Below are 26,541 nucleotides of genomic sequence, written 5' to 3'. Positions count from 1 at the left end.
TGGCTCGTGTCTATCTGTGCACAGTGCTATGCCGTCACCCGAGCGGTATCTCCATGGTTAATGTACCTGGCTGTACCTGTGGCGGTTAGCTAGCTAATCCGTGATCATTTGCGGGCTCACTGGATATTTGTTACTGTGAGGACAATACTTCTGTTGTTTACAGCTCTGAGCAGGTGGGTACTCCGTTGTATTCTGGGGATGTAATGTTCGGATAGATATAGTTGCTAAATACATACATATAATGAATAACATTTTCCCCTTCAGGCATTTAAAGGCGGACACAGTTTAAGAAGGAAATTGACGTGATATTACGGGCAAATAGTGCAAGACAATGCTGAAGTAACCGTAGGCTACATGATACCTTATGTCACATGAGAACCATGCGAATGAATTAAATGTAAAGCCATACACAAATATTCACGACTGCAGCATGAGTATAGTTTTGTGTGTGATTGCTGTAGAAGACGCGCTGAAAACCCTAGAAAACCCGTAGAATCCCATAGAATTCCCCAACAAACCCTTAGAAAGCCTTACAGACCCTGTAAAAATGCTTTAGAAACCACATAGAAAGACTGTAGAAACTCCTCGTTCCGAGTGAGGTTGTTGGGACCGCGTGTACATGACACAGAGCTGAGACATACCGATTGAAGCAGCATTTCGATATTTGCATACGTGCCTTGTAGCGATTTTTAGTGTTCATTGTCGGTATGACGTCACATTGCCCCACTCTTGATAGCAATTCTAGGTTCATTAATTGTTCATCAAGAATGCAGGAATTGGTGTCCTCGGAATAATAGGTTGACTTCAGTGGAATTTGAATGTTGGGTTGACAATTCAAACGTGTTTCCTGACTTCCTCTCTTAAAATGACACTGGATAATATACAGAATAATCTTCTCGAATGTCAGAATTGCAGACTTTCTTACCTCCCTGAGTGTCTCGCCAAAGTATCGGATATACACCATACTTTCATATAGGACAGACTTTTACGTAATTTCCCTTATCTCACGCGTTATCATGAATGAATGAATGAATGAATGAATGAATGAATGAATGAATGAATGAATGAATGAATGAATGAATGAATGAATGAATGAATGATCTTAGAGGGTGATATACATTTGGAGTCATGTTAACACAGCATATTTATAAGAACATTATGCAGAGAAATTGACAATAGTGAATATTTGCATGTCTTGGTCCTGGTATGAGATATACTGTCTACAGAGAAATCATTGATCGCAGGTTCCAGGAGCTTATATATCGTGATACAGAAGAAATGAATTCAGCCCACCTGTCAAGGCTCATATCCTCTACAATAGCGGTTATACCACCCAGATATGTCACACGTTTTACTTAACCATCTGCGCAGTGCTCAATGCACATGTATTGTTCGAGGTTTAAAGTGTGAAATAGATGCTCATAGAAGGTGTTCCTCGCATCAACTAAAGCTTTATAACATAGCAGCTGGGGCTTCATTATATCATCGGACTCGTCATCACACATTAAACACTGTCCAGGTGTTATTGGTAGTGTCCCTAGCTTCACAAGTGCATACACAGGTCTAGTTGGTATATTGTACAAAATACACACATTCCACAGTCTATGAGGTACAAGCTTTTACTAAATCTGTTTTATTCAGGGTGATCTCGCAGACTCGTGTGCCAATGAGCAGTTTCATGTTCTGTTATTTTAGTCTGTGCGGTTTTGTTCCCCACATCCTTGGATAGAAACTGGTTAGTTTTCATAAAGTGAACTATTGTGGTACATAATTCATACTTCTTTGCCATTGAGTAGGTCATGTGTTACAGACTTACTTTGTCACTGCCTGTTATAAATTGAGCACCACTTGAAACATACTCACACGCAAAAGAAACGCAAGTGATTTTATGCAAATAGGTAACAAACACGGAACCATAAATTGATACGAGTTTTAGCATGCAGTGAAGCCAGATGGTGTTATCAATATTTTTGGTTGCATTTTGGAATGCCCGAGTAAAAACGCAACATAAAAAACGAATCGCCAAAATGCACCATTTCAGTGAATATGGGGGTATCATGCACCCATTTCTCGTGAAATGGAAAATGCACGAACTGTCCAGAACAGTAGTGGGTATAAAACTGTGGCCGATTCTTGGACCTACACTCATTGGTCAACAATGCCACGCCTAACTCAAATTCAGAGAAACGAGGCTATCGGACATTTGCAAGCTGGAGAGTCTGTCCAAGATGTTGCCGTCATTTCAACGTTAACATAACCACAATTTACCGTGTCCTACATCGATACAAATGCTACAAAGACCACAGATGACCTTCCTCGGAGCGGTCGTCCTAGGGTCACCACACCTAGACAAGATCGGCAGATTACCCGTCAACACCAGCGACATCCGTTCCTAACTGCAAGTGAAAGTGCTCGACAGACCATAGGAACACATAATCGACAGATGTCGTCGACCAGCACGTCGTCCTGTTCTCCAACCACGGCATAGACGTCTTGTCTGATGAAAGTCGCTTTTGTGTCTCCCATGCAGACGGAAGAGTAGGAATTTGGCGGCGTCGAGGTGATCGTTTCGCTGACAGAAAAGTTGTGAAAGGGATGCATGGGGTGGACCTAGCGTCATGATATGGGCAGGGATTGGACTTAATGCGAGACTTGGACCCATGTGCTTTCTGGATGTTGGTCAAGGTCGGGGACAGGGTGTCACTGCTCAGCGGTATATCGACCAAGTGATGAGACCCCACCTTGTTCCATTTTTTGCACAACATCAACAACACATTTTCCAGCAGGACAACGCTCGTCCCCATGTTGCCAGAGCTACTATGCCCTTCTGCAACAACACAACATCCGTGTTCTACCGTGGCCAGCCCTCAACCCCTGACCTGAACCCAATCGAACACTTGTGGGATGAGGGGACTCACTGTAGAGAGCTACAGCCGTGGACCAGATAAGACGTCCATCCTATCGTAGCCATGTCAAACCTGGCTTACATCATGTCACCTATTTTTTTTTTAGGAAGATAACACGACATAACAGCCATGTGATATGTAGATACGTGTAGGTGACATTGTTTTGTAGTGGAGACGTTATCGTATACTCCATACACATCGATTATTTGTGAGCAGTTTCTTGTCAGCAAGTTCTAGAAGGGACAAAGGCACCGCCCTTTACTCGTGCAGGGATCTGTTCATGGTAGGTTCGAATCCCAAAACGTCATTATACATAGTTGTCAGTAGCACAGTAGATTGTCAGTCGAATACAAAAACAAAAAGTTTCAACAGATGCGTTAAACCACCATCATCACTGTGTAGACATACATATATACACATACATTCATCAACATTCAACCATTGTGTAGACATACATATATACACATACATTCATCAACGTTCCACCATTGTGTACACATACATATATACACCATACATTCATCATTGTTCCACCATTGTGTAGACATATGTATATACACATGCATTCATCATTGTTCCACCATTGTATAGACATACATATATACACATACATTCATCATTGTTCCACCATTGTGTAGACATACACATAAACACATACATTCATCATTGTTCCACCATTGTGTAGACATACATATATACACATACATTCATCATTGTTCCACCATTGTGTAGACATACATCATGAACATGAACATCATCTTGTTGTTTTTTATGAACATCATCTTCTTGTTTATTATCAAGATGATTATTATCTAGTAAAGCGATCAATTCAGCTTTTCTCATTCGAGAATAACCTCTCAGCCCACTGTTTTTGCTTGAACTTGAGTTCTCTAACAGTCTGGGGTTTGTTGTATTCCAAACCGAGTAAATTGATCAATTCAGCTCTTCTCATTCGAGAATAACCTCTCAGCCCACTGTTTTTTGCTTGAACTTTGAGTTCTCTAACAATATGGGGTTTGTTGTATTCCAATCGAGTGAATCGATCAGTTCAGCTTTTCTCATTCGAGAATATCCACGTAGACCACGTTGCTTTGCTAAAGCTTTCAGCTGTCTGACAACATAAGTCATTATGATATTTAAATACATGTGAACTAATGTCTAATTGGTTTGAATTCTACCCAATCTATTTATCTCATTTCGGTAAGCCTTTTTCCTCTCATAGATAATTTGAAACTGTTTCTTGTCAGCACCGTGACTCTTACATAAACAGTAACTACCTTTGACCACAATCCTACATACAAAACAAGAATAATTAATGTGCCCTTTTCTAATTGCAATGGAGTGGATTCCACAAAAATACGACATACAGCTCTTTCCATAAATTTGTGATCGGCCCAAGCGTATGAATTTACATGTTGATGTGCCTCTCGCCATTGTGATAAATATACACTTCTAGTATCATTTGTCTAAATGCATGCCAGCCTAACTAGGTGATGGTTTATGTGTAGTTATTGTGTATCCTAAATTAGCCACACCAGTCAACCCCAACAGATGAATATTATCTCACTTTTTTTTGTTCCTCTGACGGTGTATAAAACTGACTTATTATGGTTTTGGCATTGGGTCAAGTTTTTTTCCCATAAACGAGGAAGTATTCGTACATGGCAGATCCTTAAACGTTTGAATTGAATGTCCCTGCCTATGCAGTTCTTAATTAATAAAATCTATTCTTAATATCCTCTTCCTGGTCCAATGTGACTGGCTGCTTCGAATTGTTCTAATGCTTTATATGTCATTTACGCTCCTCTTCAACTTCTTTAGCGTTTGATTCCCTCAAAGTAGAAAATAACAAATTACTCCCCAAAAAAGCTAGAGCATTAACAATAGCTCCACCAACCATAATCGCAATTGTTGCCATATTTATATGAATATAATATATTCAAATGTTTAATTACTTCATTATGTCTTCTGGGATAAGCCCTTGTTTGATGAGCATATCTTTTGTTGCCATAGCCAATGCAATATCAAGAATGACCATACCAATATCATAACCATTAAAATCTAGCTTGGGAGGTGTGGCTTTAGTAAGCATTTTAGCTATACGGGCATAGCCAATGGCCAAGCCACTGACCAACGCTGAATGATACGTTGCGTTTACCAACATTTTACCGTCTGTGACTGGAGTAGTCATGCTTCTTATAGCATTATATGGGGGCTAACCTCTAATTGAACTTGTTGTGACATGGGGGGTGACGTTTTCTCTTCTCTGGTCTTATAAAACAACCATACCACCGCTATAGCAACAACTCCTACTAGTGCCCAAGTTTTAATCGGACGACTATGTTCAATATTTGAATTATGCATTAGTTCGCTTTCCTCGCCAGGCCGCCCTTCCTACCGGCTTGCAAATTTTTTTTTGTTCTTCTTAGTAACTCTGACTTGTGGTATTTCCTCATTCACTCGCTGTGATTGTATTTCCGCAATCTGTTGTGATTGTGCAATCGGGGTTATTTCCTTGTTCACTTTTTCCGCAATCTGTTGTGGTGTCACTTGAGTCTGAATTATTATTAAGTGGGCACGTATGTTTAAATTGACAATACCTAGCCGTTATTAAAGCTGTGGTGAGTGGAGCTAAGAACATTCCGTATCTATGATAAAACTCACAGCTTATTGAGCTTATAGCGTGTTCGATGAATGGGTCTTTCTCGAGAGATTCGCATAAATACGGGCGATGTTCTGGCGAGATAGGAAGAAACGTACTAGCTACGACTGTGTAAAGTTGTAACATAGCCGAACCTACTGTTTTAGTCATGGTAGCTCCCAGTCTAGACTCATAACGTGCGTACAGTTTTTTAATTTCTTCGTCGGTCCTGTTATGAATTTTTTCGATGGTATAATTTTCCCCAAAATATTTGGAACATTTTCCACCAGCTTGCAAAGCAGCAAGTCTTTGTCTATGTTTATCTAAAGATTTGTCTGTCATAGGTTCTGGCTCATCTTTGAGCATTGTTCGATGAGTTCTGTTGCATTCCATAATGTAATACCTAAGGAGATATTTAAGTCTAACATAATAAAATATGACATATCCAATACAGCTCGTAATAATAAACTGTTGCGAAAGAACGAGGATTTCAAGCCACATTATGTCATAATAATCAATAATAATAATGTTCAATTTATCGTATTTTTGCTATATTTGCTATAATTTTGCCACATTTTTGCTATATTTGCTATAGTTTTGCCATATTTTGCTATTTTTGCTATAATTTTGCTGAGCAATTGCATAAGCAGCTGGTTGATCGTTTTTTAATACGAGTTTACAGTGCTTTGTTGAAGCTAACAATTTTCTGACTTTATATGGTTCGGGCTTGGTATAAATAACATCATTTTCACGTAAACATTCCTGGAATCAATGTCGGCCTTTGCAATGAAACAAGGCAACCCATTTGGTCTGCTCTCTGAGATCTTTCAGGACAGAGTTGTATTTTTGAGTAAGTACCCAAATGCTAGGCTGAGTATGCCGTCCATAGAATGCTAAATATGAAAGCATATGTTTCTTTTTGGTTAGTTCTTTACTGGCACTGCAGTCGTCTATTATGAAAAGGGTTGCTTCTCCTTTGTATTTTTCGGGACATACTCGTAAACAGTCTTGTAAACGATCGCCCGGATAATCTCTCTGTACCCCATCGTCATTCATTACCCAATCTCTCGATAGGTATGTTTTATTAACGCTTAAGTCGGGCACAGAATAATAATATAGGCGAAAACATCCCGATAATGACTTTCTAAAATATATGGAATAAAAGCTGTTTTTCCACAACCCGCTTGCCCGCAGATGATAGCGCAGTGCAGTTGTTTAGGTAAAAGATTATTAATAGATTGCTTGCATGAATCATCAATGCTGTATATCAAGTTCCGCATCCATAATAACGTACAAATATATGTTTAATTTACCAGCCGATTCCTGGAGCTTCGTTATCTGTATAGTGACACCCTCGCTAGCATTTTCTATTCTTCTCCCACTGCAGTGTAGTTGGTCATCGTCCGCTGTTGGCATGTCGAGCCATAGCGCATACTTTGTGGTGAGGTATTCACCCATCGATACATCCCCAAGAGACAGATCTATCATGACTGCGTTAACTTCTGGGCTGTGTTTTATAGAAGGGAGTTTTTTAATTTCATCCCACTGTTGATATGCTAGCATTCCTGGACTATATAGCTGATTAGGAACGCCCACGATAGTCAGTTCTACTTTGTTATCTTGGGATTGTAGAACTTCTTGGTATTTCCTCTTACATGCATCGGAGGGGTCCTCGAACAACATTAAAATACACTTCAATGATATCATGGGGACGTTTAGATTGATATTCCACGTCGTATATTTTTTGCTCCTTGTGATCTGTCGAAGCACGCAATTGTACAAAATAGCTAAACTTCCTGTATACTGGTTACAAATTTGTCTGGCTAATTCGGGATCTGTTATCATATCATACTCCAGTGAGATATTTTCAATGGAATAGCTAGCATCTTCAGCAGCTCTGATTACTCTACCGTAGTCATTACAAGTGAGTTCGTATTCTAACCTATCACCTAGGGATGCTTGATAAAAGGGCATGTAGGAATCTAGTAATTCCAAGCCTAGCGGAATATAGAATCGGTTACCTAATGCGCTGGCAACAGCGAGATCTTTTACGATGGTATTATCGCCATTTACAGCACCCACATGCAGTTTCAATGTGTTCCGATTACAAATACTTTGGTACTGTAAGTTTTCCCATTCTTTATACGTTCTCCAGAGATCCATGTAACAATAGTATACTTTGCTATCATTGATACTCAAAACCTCATTACCACTAATTTTAATCGTGATTTTCTTAACGATAGTACGACCTATATTCTGAACAGGCTCCCTGTTAATATCGGCAGAAGTGAAACTAATCATAAATGCTAGTTGGACAGTTCCCGGAACTAACACCTCGTGTGCGTGGAGATTAGGAAAAGCGAACCAGAAGCGTTTGATTCTGATCGATGGTACTCTGGTTATTAGTTATAGTTACAGACTGATGAATTGCTTTGACCCCTAATGGATCTCGAAGTCTACGTTGTGGGTTTAACTTGCGTCCGTATTGCAAAGACATTGTTTTATTTAAATTATGTACCTTATGTTTAAAATAAAAATGGATGATTTTCATCTAGATGACTTTGATAACCCTAGTACAATCAAAGAGGGTACTGATGAAACCAGCTTTGGTGGCATGAATCTTAACGATGAACTTTTACAATCAACCGTTAATGATTATTATGATAGAAAAGGAATTTTGCGACTGTGTGGCTGTCCGGATACTGACCTTCTGCATTATCGTACTCGTAAGCCCCTAGCCTTGTCTACGATAGCCACTAAACATGGCATCAACTTTGTTCATAATGAATTAGGTTTTGTAGACTACTCACGATGAGAAAAACTTTCCACGAAGACTACTAAGGTTCTTCAGACTGTGCTTGATGAACTTGGTACCATAGATAATTTGGAAGAAAGATCGAAGCTGGCCTCGGACGGACTCGGAGAAATCTTGGATACCTACTACGATAATCCATGTTCAGTCGGAGTTCAGTATTCGGGGAATTACGAGGTCTTGACAAGGCAATTCAAACAATGCGGGGAGAACTCATCAATGATATAGTCAAGCTATACGAACTCGACAAGCATATAGCTTATGAGAAAACAAAACTTGAACAGGCGGGTGATGAATTCAGTAGACGTCAAGTTGCAGAAAGATTACGTAACTTAGAAGACAAAAGATTGGCCCGCCTCAAGGCTGCTTCCAGTAATAGAAAGGCACTTCGTTCACAAATCAGTTGAATTCGAGAAACTATCGATCAAGTCCTCAACGATGACACTACACTGGCCGATAAAATTAAAACATTGTTCAGAGAACAGGGGATAACCATTGCCAGTATTTTAACTGCATTGGGATTTATTATATCGACTTTGACTCTCGCGTTAACTGGTGTGTACAGGAGGTGGTGCACCGCCTAGTGATAGGGATGGTGTAAAAGAGTGGATAAAAAAGCATTTAAAACATTAGGTTCAGCACTGGAAAAGCTCGCTGGGAAAGCTGCGTCTGCACTTCCCGGTATAATAGGGAGGATTGTTTTCCTGGCTCTGGAATTCATTAGCTAAGACCACCACTTGGCTTAGTGAAAACTTGTGGGCACTGATCGTAGCAATTGCAGGGCTGTTGTACGTATCTGCTAAGAACTATTTAACCAAATCATGAGTAAACCAGCTGTGACTCCACCTACTATTAGAGCTGTTTTTTCATCGATATGTTGTTGATATTTAGCTGCAATATGGGGTGGCACTTGTGGTTGTGCGTCAGTAGATGTGTTAGTAGACATCTGTGGCTTCACTATTCCCATTTCGCCTGTGTTTGTTTGCGTTATTAATTCATTGTTAATATCTGAATTTATACCTGTTTTTTGTTGATCGGTAGCAATAACAATTATATTATTATAACCTATCACTTGACCGATCTTAAGTTCCATATTACTCGGAAACATATATAGTCCCGGCGTATAAACATTGTCGACTTTGGATTGAGCATACTGTAATACATCTTGATAACGTTTTATAGAAGATGGTATATCAACTGGTGAATTAATAGCATCCTCCACGTTTGCAACAACTGTTTTTGTGCATCGAGTGCCGTCCCAGAACCGATGATTCCCGTTGGTGTTTGCGATTGTGCACTGAGAATTGCCCATACATAAGTTCTTATTGATTCATTAATTCTAACAACTCCTGGGTTAGTAACATTATTTTCTGTTTAATCATATAGAAATTCATTCCAAGCATTTCGAGGTGGTTGCTCAACCTTTTGGATGGTGAAAGCAACACCACCCTTAAAGTTCATACGATCATCTCTCCACTCGTTACTCGAGAGAGCAAAGCTGGGAAGAAGCTGACCCCTTTTCAGTAAATCATCGCTGACTTCTTTAACAGAGTGTGCACCGCTGTACTGAATACCAAGACCATGGTTAATTCCACTCAGACGCCAATCTTTACTCGTAGAAACATTAAATTTCTGACAAATACATTCGAATGCCCACCTATTGTACGGATTATTTGATGCATTCCATGCTCGATTCTGCGGTAATGGGGCACTAATTTCTTAAAGTATATGTGTAATCTGATAGTGCACATGAAATGATAACACAGACTTATTTAGTTCAAATCCTGGAGCATAAAGAGATACACAACATCCTGTTGTGGCACACCATATGGCAAAGTTGATTCTGATTGTGCCAAAATTGCATCAGATTGTGGAATCGTGCACCATTTTATCGCTAGTTGCCCTGAACCTGTATTTTTCAAAGATATCAGGGAATTCAACAAAAAATTAGCACTTACTAAAATTGACTTATTATTAATATAAGTTGATTTCATATTAGGTATAATATATATTAGGTGAAAACAGTGGTATTGAAAAATACATTATTATACCTGATGGGTATTACAGTGTATGATCACTCAATGATGAAATTTTTAAGCCTAATGGAATTAGTCTAACACAAAATGAGTTGAATGGAATGCTGATTTTAAGCATTGGAGAAAAGCTTGTACTTATAAGTCCAAGCTTAGCAGTAACACTTGGAATTATTTATCGAAAATCAAAAATATACCACAACGAAACAGTGCATGGGGTAAAATTACCCAATTTAGTTCCCTATAAAGAGTTATGCATCCATTTTGATCAGATCAGTACGACAGATAATATTCAACTATAAAGTGCTTCAACTCTACTCAGAGCTGTTCCAGTCAAAGATGAAAAATACAATAGCGGTAGAACAGAATCTTTCTCATCATTACAATATAAAAAATTAAAGCGTGGTATTATTTTCAGACCTCAAAATTTCTGTATTAGATGTATAACATCACCTGTACATATAGGATACTTGAGTGTAACACTCCATATTATAAATAATGGTTGATTCATCAGGCCCTGGAATGCATAACCTTAGACAATGTAATACAATTGAGCTTTCCGATCTAGGAGACACAGAAGGATTCGGTAAACCCGTTACCGATGGTAAATTATACGCTTTACACTTACAAGATAATGTTAACAAGTGGAAAGAAGTTACATTCACAGGTAATCTAAGAGATTTAAGCAATGTTGACGTTAGTAGACTCCATAAAAACACTTCGTACAATCTTACTCGCAACAATGATAATAAATGGACTATGGTCGAAGCAAACATCGAGTGGCTGCTGAATATCGTCATTACCCCACCATATGTGATGATGGGTAAAGCACATAATTTAACTAAGATAATAAATAGTGGCATCGTACTCGGGGCTTATATCCCATCAAAACGAAAAAGCGTGGTAGTCTCTCCCTGCCAGAAAACCCAGGTCATATGTTATTTAGTCGTCCGGCAGTGAAAAATGTTAATTTAAATTTGGTTACTGAATTCAATGATATTAAACAGAACTTGAGTGCAATACCTAATCTTTCTACGCTTATTATTGAAGTCTTGTTCGGAGATGCACTTGAAGATGCCTTCGAAATATTACCAAGTCTACCGATTAAATGGCTAAAGAAACACCAACATCAACGTTGCAGTATTATTCACATTGGAGCATCACCCATTGCAACCCTTGAGGGGGTCCATATTATTAAAAGTGGCAGCATTTGTCTTACTAAGATATTCATGCCGTATAATATACATTTGATAAGGTTGATGTATACTCTCAAAACATTTAAGCAAGACCAATTATAGACTATTATATGATATAACAATATACACACTGAGTTTATATCCGGCACTCGATGAGGCATCTGAAAAGATGGATACTGTTGATGGATTTCGATTACACTAAATAAGCGACATAAAACATCGAATAGAGAAGGAGAGGGAGTTTAGACTTGGATTGAATAAAAAGTATCGCAGAGCCGTGAATGCTCTCAATGAAGTTGATACCGCGCTTGTAACAGCTGGCATGGGACTCGGTGTAGCCGGTGTTGGTTTATTATAATAACTATAATCGCCACGCCTATCGTACTTGGCATGGAAATAGCGGCTGGAGTCTCAGGACTGGCAGGAATAGTGATAAAATTCATTTCTGTAGGTTGCAAAAGAAAGCATTAAAACAAGATAATATTCGGATACTCGCCGAAGCAAAGTTGAACAGCATTGAGGATCATATTTCAACAGCAATGGCTGATTGTAAGATATCCAAGGAGGAGTTTCGTTTAGTGCTGTCGGAACTCACCAAATACAACGCAATGAAGCAGGAGATTCGATCAAATTCTCGTAAGGACCAGTGGTATTAGCGAAGATGAGAAAAAAAGTTCATAGAACAGGGGAGACAACAAGCGCGTCAATTATTCCGTGCCAAAACCAAAGAACTGGTTGGAGATTAAAAATAGATTGCTTGCTATTATTAGATCACACCGCATAAAATCATACATTCATTTAGAAGAATTGTGTAGACATACATACATACACATACATTCAACATTGTTCCACCATTGTGCAGACATACATATATACACATACATTCATCAACGTTCCACCATTGTGTAGACATACATATATACACACACATTCATCATTGTTCCACCATTGTGTAGACATACATATATACACATACATTCATCATTGTTCCACCATTGTGTAGACATATAAATATATATACACACATACATTTATAATTGTTCCACCATTATGTAGACATACATACATACACATGCATTCATCATTGTTCCACCATTGTGTAGACATACATATATACACATACATTCATCATTGTTCCACCATTATGTAGACATACATCTATACACACATATTCATCAGTGTTCTACCATTGTGTTGACATACATATATACACACACATTCATCATTGTTCCACCATTGTGTAGACATACATTTATACACACACATTCAACATTCCACCATTGTGAAGACATACATATATACACAAACATTCAACATTCCACCATTGCTCAGAAGTTCATTCCCCTTACAAGCGTTGAGAGCGCATGTAACACACATGTGACAGGTGCTCAACAGGTTGCACACGCGTTGAGCATCCGCCAAAAACGCCTGTGAGACGAGTGTGTAACGCGTTGAGCACGCGTGTGCCATGCGTGTAACACGGGACCGGATTTCAATCGAATTTGACAAACAGATCAAATGAACAGTGAGATAAAACAAAACAATGAGACATGAATCTTGAGTTCATGAGCGGTCACTGACCTGTGTTCACCAGACCATAAACACAATTTTGGCCCGTCTTCCTTAGTGCTCGGCTGCTGGATTTATAGGCGTGAACCATGCCGCTAGAGTCATGTCTAGCTGGTACCGTCTAGCGATTGTGACCAGCCGACAGTAGTGAATTTAGATACGCGTTCACGGCTTGGGAAGAACCGCCAGTTGGTAAATGTTCGCTTTTAATCAAGTGATTGTGTTTGTGATTGTGGAAATTTTCGTGTTCATTTTTGCCTGTATGAGTCATTCCAGGTGATATAATGATGCATGCTTCAGATGGCACACATGTGATAGAACAGTCACCACTACTGATGTCCTATAATCTCATGTAGAGATAGGCTCCTTTTCCCCAGATCCCACCTTTTTGTTTTGCTTTTGTGTCGCGGGTTCTGCCAACGATGTAATTGAGGGAACTGAGGCGGTGCGGATGAGGTATCAAAGGATTTATTACCTGTAAAAATATATAAATCGCATCAACATGAATTGATGAGTGGAGGAAGAAAGAATGTCTTCCCTCGACAATGGCATGACATAAAGTCGCATTTGATTACGTTGCATAGCATGGCACAATATAATATTCAAACGCTGTTACTTTATATACTATAAATGCAGCAATAAATGTTTTCGGCGGCACACGTTATGTGTGACGTCACCACATTATATACAAAGTAACATTTTTATGATCTTTTATGTAATAATAAAATATATATACATGATAAACAAATGGAACTTAACCAGATCTTTCACTCACAATCTTACTTACAGGATGGTGCTTTAAACTTAGTGTTTGAATTAGTAATCTCGTGCAACACGATGCCTTTTGACCGAGTATGATATTCACAATTTACAACATTAATGATTTAGTTTCTACAATCGCGTTGCCTATTCTATTGACTAGATTTCCATAAAGAAAGTAGATAGACAAGGGTGCATACCTGTAAAAATATATAAATCACATCAACCTGAATTGATGAGTCGAGGAAGAAAGAATGTCTTCCCTCGACAAAGGCATGACATAAAGTGGCATTTGAAAGTGTCCACGTCACACCCAATGTATCAGCACGAGATACTGCTGGTAAGACAACCAGGAGTAAGATTGAGAGATGAAGCGTCCGTAAAATGAAACAGAGATAACTCTTGGCAACTAATAAATCCGGCGACACCTCCTCCCCCCCCCCCCCCCCCCCCCCCCCCCACCCCCCTTGAGAAATGCTGTCCTCAACATTAAAATGCGCTGAAGCATCCAAACAGAGAAAAGTGAAACCTTTATACAACTACTTACACACATTATGAGTCCACAACTTTGAAAGTTAACAACATAACTATACAAAAACCTCAAACAATTCAGAGATACCAGCGGCCGATGATGTATTCTCAGAAAGGAAAACATCTTTATCAATGGAAACAGATGGTTTGGCAAGAATACTGTAGTCAGTTACCCAATCGCCATTTCTGAGCCAAAACGGAGGAGCTCTGTTACGGGTAGGCCTCCCCATATCAGAGTTCCGTTCTGACACATGATCAGTGGGGTCTGCAACTACATCCTCGTCATGAGCAGACGTTGTACCGGGCTACTCTTCTGCTGAAGCAGATGACTGTTCAGGAGGGCTGGAAGTATAGCGTGTTGGAGAACTGTTAGATGATGGTCCAGGAGAAGTGTCAGCAGGAAATGAGTCTTCAAGCTCCTCACAGTTCCTACTGTCTCCATGGAGTCCTCTCTATTAGCTTCAGTTCTTTCTTCTAGATCTCGACCAAAGTTAGTTCCATTGGATCCAGTAACCTGAGACACTGGTGGACTAATCGGATCTGGTAACAATACAAATACTTCCTCGGCATTTTCGTCTTCTGACTCCATGAGTTCTTGGTATTCTTTCACCTTCAAGGATACAGATTTCCTCGTCCCTGCCATTCTTTCATTGTTTTTCTGATGTCCAAACACTGGTTCCGCTGGTATTGACACAAGTGGCAGGAGCATGTTCCGATGAAGTGTGTTGTTCAGTCCTTTGCCATCTTCCTGTTGCAGGGTGAATACTGGGATGTCCGTATTTGGTTGGTTTACAACTTGGAACACATCCCGTCCCCACTTATCAGCAAGCTTGTGTTTCCCAGTAAGTCCTACAAGGCGAACAACGACACGGTCACCAGGTTGGAGAGTTGAGGCGCGCACTTTAGCATCATATCTTTTCTTATGACGTTGACAAGCTCTTTGGGCTTTACGTGATGCACTTTCATAGGCAAAGTTTAATCTCTTTCTCAATTTGTTTATGTATTCAGTCGTGGTAGTGTGGTCATCACCAATCTTCTTGACTCCAAGGAAAGCATCAACAGGCAGGCGTGGATGTCGACCAAACATAAGGTAGAAAGGTAAGTATCCTGTACTCTCATGCTCTGTGGCATTGCAGGCGTGAACCAGTGGAGAAACATAAGTCTTCCAGTCAGTTTTCTTATCTTCTTCAAGGGTTCCCAAAATGTTCAGAAGAGTCTGGTTGAATCTCTCACACATTCCGTTTCCTTGGGGATGATATGGTGTGGTTCGAGTCTTCCGAATTCCTGTCAGTTGACATAACTCCTTGATGATATTGCCTACAAAGTTTCTCCCTTGGTCGCTGTGGAGTTTGGCTGGAAATCCATAGTGCACAAGGAAATTATCAAAAAGAACTCTTATGCTGTTGTCTTGGCGGATTGATTCTTGGTTGGTATGGCAATAGCATATCTTGTAAAATGATCTGTGATTACAAGAATGTTCCCGAATCCTCCTTTTGATTCCTCCAATTGCAAGTAGTCCATGCACACTAGTTCCATTGGTTTGGTTGTCTGAATGTTGACTATTACCTATAAAAATATATAAATCACATCAACATGAATTGATGAGTGGAGGAAGAGAGAATGTCTTCCCTCGACAATGGCATGACATAAAGTCGCATTTGATTACGTTGCATAGCATGGCACAATATAATATTCAAACGCTGTTACTTTATATACTATAAATGCAGCAATAAATGTTTTCGGCGGCACACGTTATGTGTGACGTCACCACATTATATACAAAGTAACATTTTTATGATCTTTTATGTAATAATAAAATATATATACATGATAAACAAATGGAACTTAACCAGATCTTTCACTCACAATCTTACTTACAGGATGGTGCTTTAAACTTAGTGTTTGAATTAGTAATCTCGTGCAACACGATGCCTTTTGACCGAGTATGATATTCACAATTTACAACATTAATGATTTAGTTTCTACAATCGCGTTACCTATTCTGTTGACTAGATTTCCATAAAGAAAGTAGATAGACAAGGGTGAATTGAATTGATGATTCGAGGGAGAAAGAATGTCTTCCCTCGACAAAGGCATGACATAAAGTGGCATTTGAAAGTGTCCACGTCACACCCAATGTATCAGCACGAGATACTGCTGGTAAGACAACCAGGAGTAAGACATTTGTAAGACTCTACCATTTACCACCAAATATTAGAGGATATTGGAAATGAATATAAACTACCATGCATGTTGTCCAGGTGTAGATAGAATTTTGATTTTAACAATCACCCGATATGACCATGTACAGACAGTCTCATTACGGTTTGGGATTTTTTGCAATTGCCCAAAGCGCATACTGATGACTGTATTGCTGCTTGGCTCTACCTGAGGTAACAGTTTATCATTAGGGGAAATTGGAGACGTCTTTAGGATTTTTATGCATTCACAAAGCCTTTAGTTCTGACATGATATATGTAACTATAGTTCTTCTTATTAAATACTATACCAAACTTTAATGTCTATCATTTTTTATCTACACATAAACTGAATTTCACTGCTTCTTTGAAATTCATTTTGAATTTTGTTTTGCAATGCTTACATCCTTTTTCTACAGAAGCTGCAATGGAAACTCTGACGAGGCACATGTTGTTGTGTATAGGTAGCCTGCTTCTGTTTGCACGTTCAGCACGTCCATATACCAAAGGCGCTCCTGAACACGCATGCGCTGACATGATGCCACATCATCATCATCAACCCGCCGCCCAAACAGACTCGCCGTTCGTGTTGCTGCTACAGAAAGCCACGTACAGCCCAGGGGAGGCCGTGGAAGGTGAACCATCAGTGACAGCATGAGTGACTTGTACTTACGGCGTTGTTGGCAATACTGCCCCTATCACGCGGGGAGGGGGGGGGGGGGGGATACACCAGGATCGGCGTCGAATGAGGGTCTAGGAAATACTACTTGAATAATTAACTGTCTACGTATTAACTATCATGCAATCATATGATCAAAAATGGTATCTTTGTTAACATATATTACATACATATATGCATCCGGAAACAGGTTGAGCACCATTTCTTTTAAAGGTTTCATTAATCCTGAATATCCACGCACCCTTTGGAACTATCTTTGCATGACCCCCAATTTCTGCTGACAGTCGCAGGTCCTCCGAGTCATGCAGGTGATGGACGGAAGCAGAAGTAGCAGCTGAAACTATAGTTGATGAACAAGGGCAATAATAATAAGATAAAAATGAGTTTGGATCTACGAATGTGATCTGTATAAACAACCCTTGACAATAATAAACCACAATCATTGTCAGCTTGGGATATTATAGCACAACCACCATTGATATTTTAACCCATCTCTCTCTCTCTCTCTCTCTCTCTCTCTCTCTCTCTCTCTCTCTCTCTCTCTCTCTCTCTCTCTCTCTCTCTCTCTCTCTCTCCAGCTAAGACCGGGGTGCCCTTATAAAAAGCGATCTTAGGAATAAGGTGATCAAAACTCCCATACCTTAACATAGACTTACGACAGTCGTAGCACTAAGGTTGTTTAGTACAACGGTTTAGTTGACTGTCCCGATAGAAGTGTTGAAAGCGGCCGCATTATCCACTGGCTAATTACTCCCAACAGTGACACTTGAGGGGCGCTGTGGGGAGCAGTTCAAGGGGTTTCTGCTACAGGCACACAGAGCTGACCCTGTCTACAACACCTCAGACTACATCGGCAGCTTCATCACAACGGCAATAACATCAGCTGTGTGCGAAAACGGAGACGGGGTGAGATGAAGAATTTATTGAGACTCCTTGAAGAGTTTCGGTTAAAGAACCAAATAAGCATGCATTGATTAGTGATTGTCGTAGGAAACCAAATGATGATACGTGATCACTGGTTGAATATATGCTTTCTGTTTGCTGCTCAGGACCAGTCACTTCCTACTCGAAACCGCCAATGTGTGATATTTCATCAGACTGTAAATTTGAAATGTAGATTATGCAATGAATTTAATGAAGCACTGTCAGTGGATGCCCAGCTTTGGCACAAACACAGTATCTTAAGCGACATGATGGCGTCTTCGCCATGCTTGTGGTCGTGGTTTTGTCGCAGAGGTCCATCCATGGCACTACCAAGAATATGTAGAGAGCGTCATAGAAAATGATAAATACAAAATTATTTGGAATAGGCCCGTACACAGCCTCAGACGTATCCAGGCGAAACAAAGCTGATCTTATCCTTTTAGATAATGAAAAGAAATCATTTTAACACTAATGCGTTTGACAAGATTCAGAAAAAAAACATGGCAAATATGCGGACCTCGCTTTCGAAATGTCACTATTTCATTCCAAGTACCAACCTGCCGGACTCCACATTGTTTTCGGTGCCTCAGGTATGGTACCTCCCAATCTGTTGACTGACATTTTGGGAATATACGGGTTTGCTGCCAGTAATACAGCCCTTCCGACAATCTAGGTAATGCAGGAGGCATCTTCACATTCTCCGAAAAGTTTGGGGTGGGGGTGACTAGGCAGCGCTTCCTGTGAAAAATCCCATTCGCTGTCTGGGCTGCGTGTAGAGGGGGCAAGGGCCCTTAGCTAATGATGAGCCTAACCAGCCTACCTGTGCCTGGATCACCCAAACCCTCTTTGCTGCATTTTTTTATATTTTAATCTGTACACAACATAATAGAAAGAGTGTTGTCACTTTTATTGTAAGTTCCACAGGAACACATTTCACATAGTCTAAGGCTTCTAGCTTATTCTACAATATCTCATTACGATGTGTAAGAACACGAAGACAGATTGCCTTTGCATATACTAGTTTAGTCTACAGTACATATACTATACATTCCGTGACAGGTACCGAGAGGGCTAACACAACATGAGACGAGTCCGAAGTCGGTTGTCAAGGCAACATGGACAGCGCCATCAACAGCCTCCGGACATGTCATCTTCAAGTGGGTTGTCCTCCGATGATACTTTGTACAAGTGACGATACCAACGATCTCGACACACTCAGCCACTATTAACAAAACTTCAGTATCTTGCCTGATATTCAAAATGGTTCGTGCAGATTGTGTGTATCTAATGCAAACACCTGTGTGTGCAAACTTACTCTAGTGTGTAAGTATGACAAACTGATATCAATTACCCTGCACGATCAATGTGAGAATGACCTGTTGGGATTCCGGGCCAGAAACATCTTCCCGAGGCAAGTGAGTTAACTGACTATAAAAATCCAGTTTCCACCCTTGCCGAACCAGGCTAATATTATGGAGTTACATTTTGGCTGGAAAAACGAGTCTATTCATAGTCCAATCACAATCATGCAACGAAATCGAAATCCGGTTCGTAAACTGTCATGCAGATTTCTGTAGATTGCAGGATTTGCACAGCATGTGCCCCGCCAACTTGTTGTCAACAGATACTTTCAAAATCTTTTCATGTTTTAAATCAAAGTGCTCACATGATTTGATGCACTTCGCAATGTCAGACCTGTTTTATCACAATATAGATCTTGATTATCGATCAGATCATCCTGACAGGGCGCCGCCATTTTGTTTGAAGCAGATGCAAGAAAGAAGAGAGGTGGAATATGATTGGTCCATAAGAGAGGCATAGAAGTGACATAACTCGCAATAGCCACTGGTGGCGCTACGATCGAGCCCAGGAATTTCGGCAAGGGTACACTGGACTTTTAAACTGAGTTAGCTCCCTTGCCTCGGGAAGATGGGCCAGAAAAGGTCCTCAGCAAAAGAGGTTGGGGTTCTTACAATGTGTGACTTGGATGACTCGGACCACGTAGAATGTTGCTGGTGCTGTCAACCACTGGTTTAACCAGCTCTAAGCTTACCCATTACCCAGTCCAGGATTCGCTGACCGTAGGCACGAATCCCAGTATCGAAGGCCCTTTGCCTGTGAGTACCGCTGTCCCTGCTGGGTGGATTTACACAAGTAAGACACGTCCACAACCTGCGGCACTTTCCTTCACCATTAATGTGGCAAAGATATCAACTCTGTGGTGTTACATGCCACTGTTTTGGTAATAATATTTCAGGGCAAGTTTCGTGAAGATCTATTCAACGTTCTGGGTCCGGATCAACTCCGCTGTTCTGACTGACCCCACGGCTGCCCCCCTCAGTGTTCCAGAGAGCTCACTCGTGTCCCCTACGATGGCACCCTGCACGACAGAAACTGCACCGTCGGCACCTACAGATTCAACAGCATCTGTAACACAGCCGCCAGAGTCATCCCAGTCAGTTGCATCAGCATCACCAACTACAGAAGCAAAACAGTCGACTGCACCACCAGGAGTGCAGACTTCACCGCCTTCAGTAAGCTGTTGTGTCAGACAAATCACACGAGGGTTGGGGTGAGGGGTCTTTTTCCGGTCTTTGTGGTCCACCTCTTCCGATGTCGGTCTTCCATCAGTAATCATTATGGAACTAGATATTGACGCTATGATTGTCCCTAAGGATCTGCTGCAGAAGTTAGTGTTGTAGGAACTGTGTCTTGGATGTGCAAATGAAAATAGAAAACAAATTAGATGGCTAAATACAGGAAAAGAATAGAATAAACCGGACTTAGATACACCCGTATATTCTTATCCATATTTCGGCATTTCCAAAGCTGTATATAAATAAAATATCAGTCAACAATTACATAAATAGATAGTACCGAGGTGCAACTGTGGTATTTAAGTGTATGTTGGATATAACGTGTTAACGCCCTGAAGTGCCGATGCGTTTACACAGAAGTATTACATGGCTATATTTCAGGGTATATCACGTGACATTAAGTGCGGAGTACGGCTGGGATGCTTTGACGACTGTGATAATGGATGCACGTTCTCGATCACGTGGGTGCCAGAGGACAGCAACATTCGGTTCCATCTCAGGTCGTTTTCAACTGGGGACTCGTGGATTGCCATAGGATTCTCGGAAGACTTAAAAATGGTAAATTGATAAAACAGATTGAAATATGTTATATCAGAGTCGACAAAGCATTAAAAAAATTTTTATGAATGAACTATATCTTTATTATACTGTATTTGTGACGTTTCGGTATAGATTCTTATATCGTATGTCAAGCAAGATGTTATCCATAAAATTCTTTGTCTAGTACCTTGTCATCCGTCAACTTCTAAGAAATGCTTATCTAACTATTCAATATAAGATATTCCTACTATTGCAGATTTTCTGTCAAATCGTCACTCAGTTTTAGAAGTACTGTCACTTTCAACAGAAGAAATCTGGCATTTCTTGAAGGGTGCTATCGGTGGGGCATGAATCGATCACCTTTTCGCGAACACCTGTAGTCATCACTGTTTGATAGCGATTCCTAAACATATCATACAGTCAGATTCGTACAATCGACTCTGCTTTTTGCAGAAATTTCTTATAACGGCGGAAAGTGTTTTGTCGCTTTTATTGTCATGAGATATGTGTTTAGTGGTCCAGTAGAGATGATATTTTAATGAGACGCCTAGGTCACAAGATAACATAATATACATCAATTAATGTCATGTACGATTGATATTGTATTTATTTTCTCAACTCAATCTCAAACTTATGACGTTACAGATACTGTCGAGTTATTTATGTGATGTGATTCATGTGAATGTCCTTCATACTGGAAATGACACATTAGGGAAGGGTGACGGAGTGTTTACACAAACTGGTTACATGGAGCGTCCCTGCTGACAGAGGGATATAGACATTCCGATTTATGTCAGTCACTTTTTGTAGTTGGATTCCACAAAGCTTGTGGCAGTAATCACTGTCCATGTGACGACACACTCAGGGATGGAGGTAGATCCACAAAGCTTGTGGCAGTAATCACTGTCCATGTGACGACACACTCAGGGATGGAGGTAGATTTGTACCAGGGCCCACTTGCACAAAGCGATCTTAGCGCTAAGATGATCGTAACTCCCATACTTTAACATAGGGTTACAATAGTCGTAGCGCTAAGATGGCTTTGTGCAAGTGAGGCCAGGGCCCGGTTCCTCTACACGACCGTGTAAGTTGACGACGGTCGTAGTCATCAATGGTTTGTAAGAAAACGTACAACTTTATGGATAACAACCTATATAACAACCATTATGCATAATGCTGTACCTTTTCTCACCAGCTTCTAGAATGCCAATCAAACAGTTATTAGTGGTTTGACTTTTTACACGTAGCTGTGACATAACTGCCATACAAGACTGTGGCGAGACACAACATTCACGCTCTTAGAAATGACGTTCTTGTATTTCGTGTTCTGACCTCATGTTGACGTTTCAGGGTGACGACAGCGTCAGCGAGTGCGTCGTGTACAGTGGCGATGTCAAAGTGTTCCAGTCATATAACACAGGAATCAATAACGACCGTCTACCGCAAGTAAATTTGATTACTGTGAACCTGCACAGAACTATATATTGTTTAGGGGAGATTTTGCATCGCAGATGTGGACATGAACACAAGTTTAAAAAAGGAAAGTTTATTAAGGGATTCAGTCTGCCATTGTTAAATCCCTATACGATGACGGCAGTCTGGAATAGTCTGCTCCTCTCAAAGAAGGAATCACAGTGCGTGGTAACGCCACCTTACAAGAAAACAGAAGACAAAGTCGAACATTGCAAAAATAGATGCAAAACTGGATACAATATTAGGATTTGTTTTTATTAGTATATGATTAAACTCTTGCTTGACATCAAATGACATATTTAACCGGGAGATCTTTTGGGTATCGAAGTTGGGTAAAGCGTGTGTGAAAACCATGATGCGGCCGCATGGAGTATTTCAAAAAGCTGCAAAAACACACTCTTTTTAGTGGATAATCGTCAGTTTTACAATTTCTGTACAAATCAACGTTTTATGGCGGCGATAGGCAACACGCATTTACTTTCTTTTCGATAACACCCGGTGTCATCTCTGATTTTCAGCGATCCAATCATATAATTTCCACGGCTATTTTTCATTTTCAACCAAAACTGGCTCCCGCACCTCATCCTCGTGTCTTTTGATATCGGCAAGCCTCGGAGAGTTTTTTCCACTTTTATCAACGAGTATCGATATATTTGATATCAAAAGACACGAGGAAGAGATTCTCTCGTTAACGCCCAATGGAATGTTTCGGCAGATAAGCGAGGCAGATTAATCTCCAGCGATGACGTTATATATACACATGCATAAAAGCGCCCTCACCATATTTGTGAGCTGTTTCTTTTGGCACTTATTATAACGAGATGTACGATTGTTTTAAGCCGTATATGTAAACATGATGTGATGCAAAAGTTGTCCCAAAGCAAGTTTATCTTGTGTTCCAAAAGAATATGAGCAGAAAGGAATTTTGCCGAAGACCAGAAATGAAGGATTAGAAAACATTGAAAAACGTTTTGTGTCATGTAACTGTCATGATATCAGCAGACCATATCAGGTGTCACATAGACATCCTAGGGAGTGCAGAGTCTATTGCAAGACAGAAACGTCAGTAACGTGTGTATGATCTACGGACATTGACCACAGCTTCAACCCTACGCCTCATACTGATTACAAGTCTTTGAATGCTTCTCTGAGCCGAACGGATCCATTCTTCATGAAGTGCGGCTTCAAGTCCAGCAAGATTTTGAACTGGGGGATCACGATGTCTAATTTTCCGGCCAAGAATGTCCCAGAGATGCTCAATCGGATTAAGATCCGGACTACAGGCCATCGAAGGAAGAGTGGCAATAGCTTCTTGACGCAAACAAGCCAAAACTGTCCGAGATCTGTGTGGTTTAGCATTGTCGTCCATGTAAACAGGTCTTGTCTGAAGAGGATGGTTGTTAAAATGAGGGACTACCGCTGGACGAAGAACGGCATCTTGGTATTGTTGGCCAAGTATTGGTATTGTTCACGTTTCCACGAATTGTCACCAGCGGAAGTTTGCAGCCGAAGGAAACACAACCCCACATCAGGACAGACCCCCCGTCACATGCTAAGGTCTTCTGGTCTTCTGGCTTTATAACCAGCCGCTCTGAGGCGAAGCCTTACGGTCATCGTCGAGAGTCTCTGATGGGTAATCCACTGCGGTCTTAAATCTGTTGAGGTGGCAAATGGATTTCGTCTGACTATCCTGAAAAGACGTCTATCATCTCTGTTAGACCATTGGTTTGACCATGTTTGACAATCAAACGAGTGATAACACTGTGATTACGACCCATTTGTCTTGCAATGGCCCTGCATGACATGCCAGCATTTTTCATGCCTATCACTTGCAATCTTTCAGCGTCCGTTAACTTTCTCCTCTATTGGAAGGGGAATCACACACAGGAGCAAAATGCAACCACGTGTCTGAAACTTGAATTTCACTATTTATAGGGTAGGGAAACTGCAGCAACAAATTTGTATCTGGACAAATTTGGGTTCATGAAACTATGGAAGCCTAATTCAGCCATACATCATCATATTTCGTATTTCTGATTCCCATACGTGAAATCAAGAGACTATGAATATGGTGGCGCTTAACTTCTGTGCATGTGTATATTATTAATGTGTTTTATTTCCGATGTATATTAGCCAGAGCTGGGACTGAGCGACTTACAGGGCTCCGTCAACAACGGCATTTTCGACTGCAGCTTCTTGAGACAGACTGATGGGTTCGGAGATGTCAAGTTGTTCAATCTGACACAGGACTGGCATCTCATGTTTGCTCACGGCAAAGCTACAGCCGGTAACCATCCTCGCCCTTTCGTCTCCCGTCGCCATAACCGTAACCTGCAAAAACATCCGGCTTGTCCCAGATGGCATAAGTAGTGTAGAATGAAATGACATCTGATCTTATTAAACATTAATTATGAATGGAATTATGGAACACATCAAATATTAATGAACAGTGTTTACTGCAGTGTCCAATAAACGTTTCCTCGTCAACACAATTACTCCCTGGGAACATGTCAGCATCCTATTTCTTTTCAGAGAATACCTCGTTATTATTTTTACATTTTTTCAAATAATTCAGCAGAATAAGTCCGTTAAAGAATTTCTGGTTGAATTAATGTCTGATGGAATCAAATTAGGTTTTAGAAAGAGCCGCCATGTGACCACGCCGGCAGTGACGTCATCGCTGATTGATCTTCAGGCCACAGGCAGCGCCAGTAGTACAAAACTGAAATATCCTCTGGTTCAAGCCCATGGTGAGGACGCTTGATTGTGAACCTTATTTCCATTTATTACTTATCATGCGGATATAGTTCTGTTTTCCTAATCCAATTCATTGCACGCAGTTTAAAAGAACAGGCTGTCACTGCATGTGTCACTTGACCTGACTTTGCATGTGTTTGTAACGGATGCCACCGGTGGGGCAGGCTACGCTCACCTTATCACAAACACCTGGTATCATGAATATTTCATGGCGATTCATAGACACATCATTTGTTGTGGTCGTACAGTGCTTTTTTAGTCGTACAGTGCTTTAACAGAGATTTCTGATGATTGCTGAAATGGTTGTTTTTTCTTTGTTTTTGATTAATGTAGCCGTTTTTCCATGTAAGAAAATAACACAACTTAGCACTGGCATGATACGTAGATACAGGCTGTGTACATTGTTATCTTGTAGGCAAGGGATATGTAGATTCTGATTGTGTTCAACTCTTACTCCATGCATATGGTCCTTGGGATCTTCAGAATACAGTTGATTATTCCATAGTGTTAGATCACTGCAGTCAATAGGGGCCGACGTGTGTCCGAGTGCTGTGCTCTTCAAGCTCCAAATACCATCACTAGGGTTAAAAATGTTATTTCTTAGTGGTAGCATACAGACAGCAATTATTTGTTTCGGTGTATAACGACGTATCTTGCATTGCAGGGTGTTTAATGTCCATAGCATGGCTCTTTTGTGCCAGTATAGGACTTGTCATAGCCAGGCATTTCAAGCCGATGTGGCCAGACAAGAACATCCGGGGCCTCAAAGTCTGGTTCCAGGTAGGGAAGTATGATGCAGGTCATACACTCTGAAGTCTAATGTTTTGCTTAGATGGTACTTTCTGATTACCTCTTACTTACAAAGTGTCATGCCCCACCTATTCGTGGACGAGGGTGGTATTTTTATTTTCCTGTGTCTCGTACCT

At 40.5% G+C, this 26,541-nt stretch overlaps 1 protein-coding gene across 1 annotated transcript in view; it reads left to right on the top strand.

Moving 5' to 3' along the window:
* Nucleotides 1-3,113: 3,113 nt before the first annotated feature.
* The window catches only part of LOC139452633 (putative ferric-chelate reductase 1), a 63,263-nt gene continuing 39,835 nt past the window's right edge, over nt 3,114-26,541 (top strand). Inside the window, exons 1-10 of the mRNA XM_071234170.1 lie at nt 3,114-3,189; nt 17,065-17,280; nt 18,085-18,230; nt 19,308-19,405; nt 20,506-20,782; nt 21,227-21,403; nt 22,736-22,831; nt 24,992-25,145; nt 25,492-25,608; nt 26,280-26,395. Coding sequence (XP_071090271.1) covers nt 17,073-17,280; nt 18,085-18,230; nt 19,308-19,405; nt 20,506-20,782; nt 21,227-21,403; nt 22,736-22,831; nt 24,992-25,145; nt 25,492-25,608; nt 26,280-26,395 — 1,389 coding nt within the window. The 5' untranslated portion in view covers nt 3,114-3,189; nt 17,065-17,072. The remainder of the gene's footprint in view (nt 3,190-17,064; nt 17,281-18,084; nt 18,231-19,307; nt 19,406-20,505; nt 20,783-21,226; nt 21,404-22,735; nt 22,832-24,991; nt 25,146-25,491; nt 25,609-26,279; nt 26,396-26,541) is intronic.

The sequence above is a fragment of the Haliotis cracherodii genome, unplaced genomic scaffold, assembly GCF_022045235.1.
Source record: "Haliotis cracherodii isolate W230 unplaced genomic scaffold, xgHalCrac1.p SCAF_9, whole genome shotgun sequence".
Taxonomy (NCBI): Eukaryota; Metazoa; Mollusca; class Gastropoda; order Lepetellida; family Haliotidae; genus Haliotis; species Haliotis cracherodii.
This window is presented reverse-complemented; position numbering and strand designations above follow the sequence as displayed.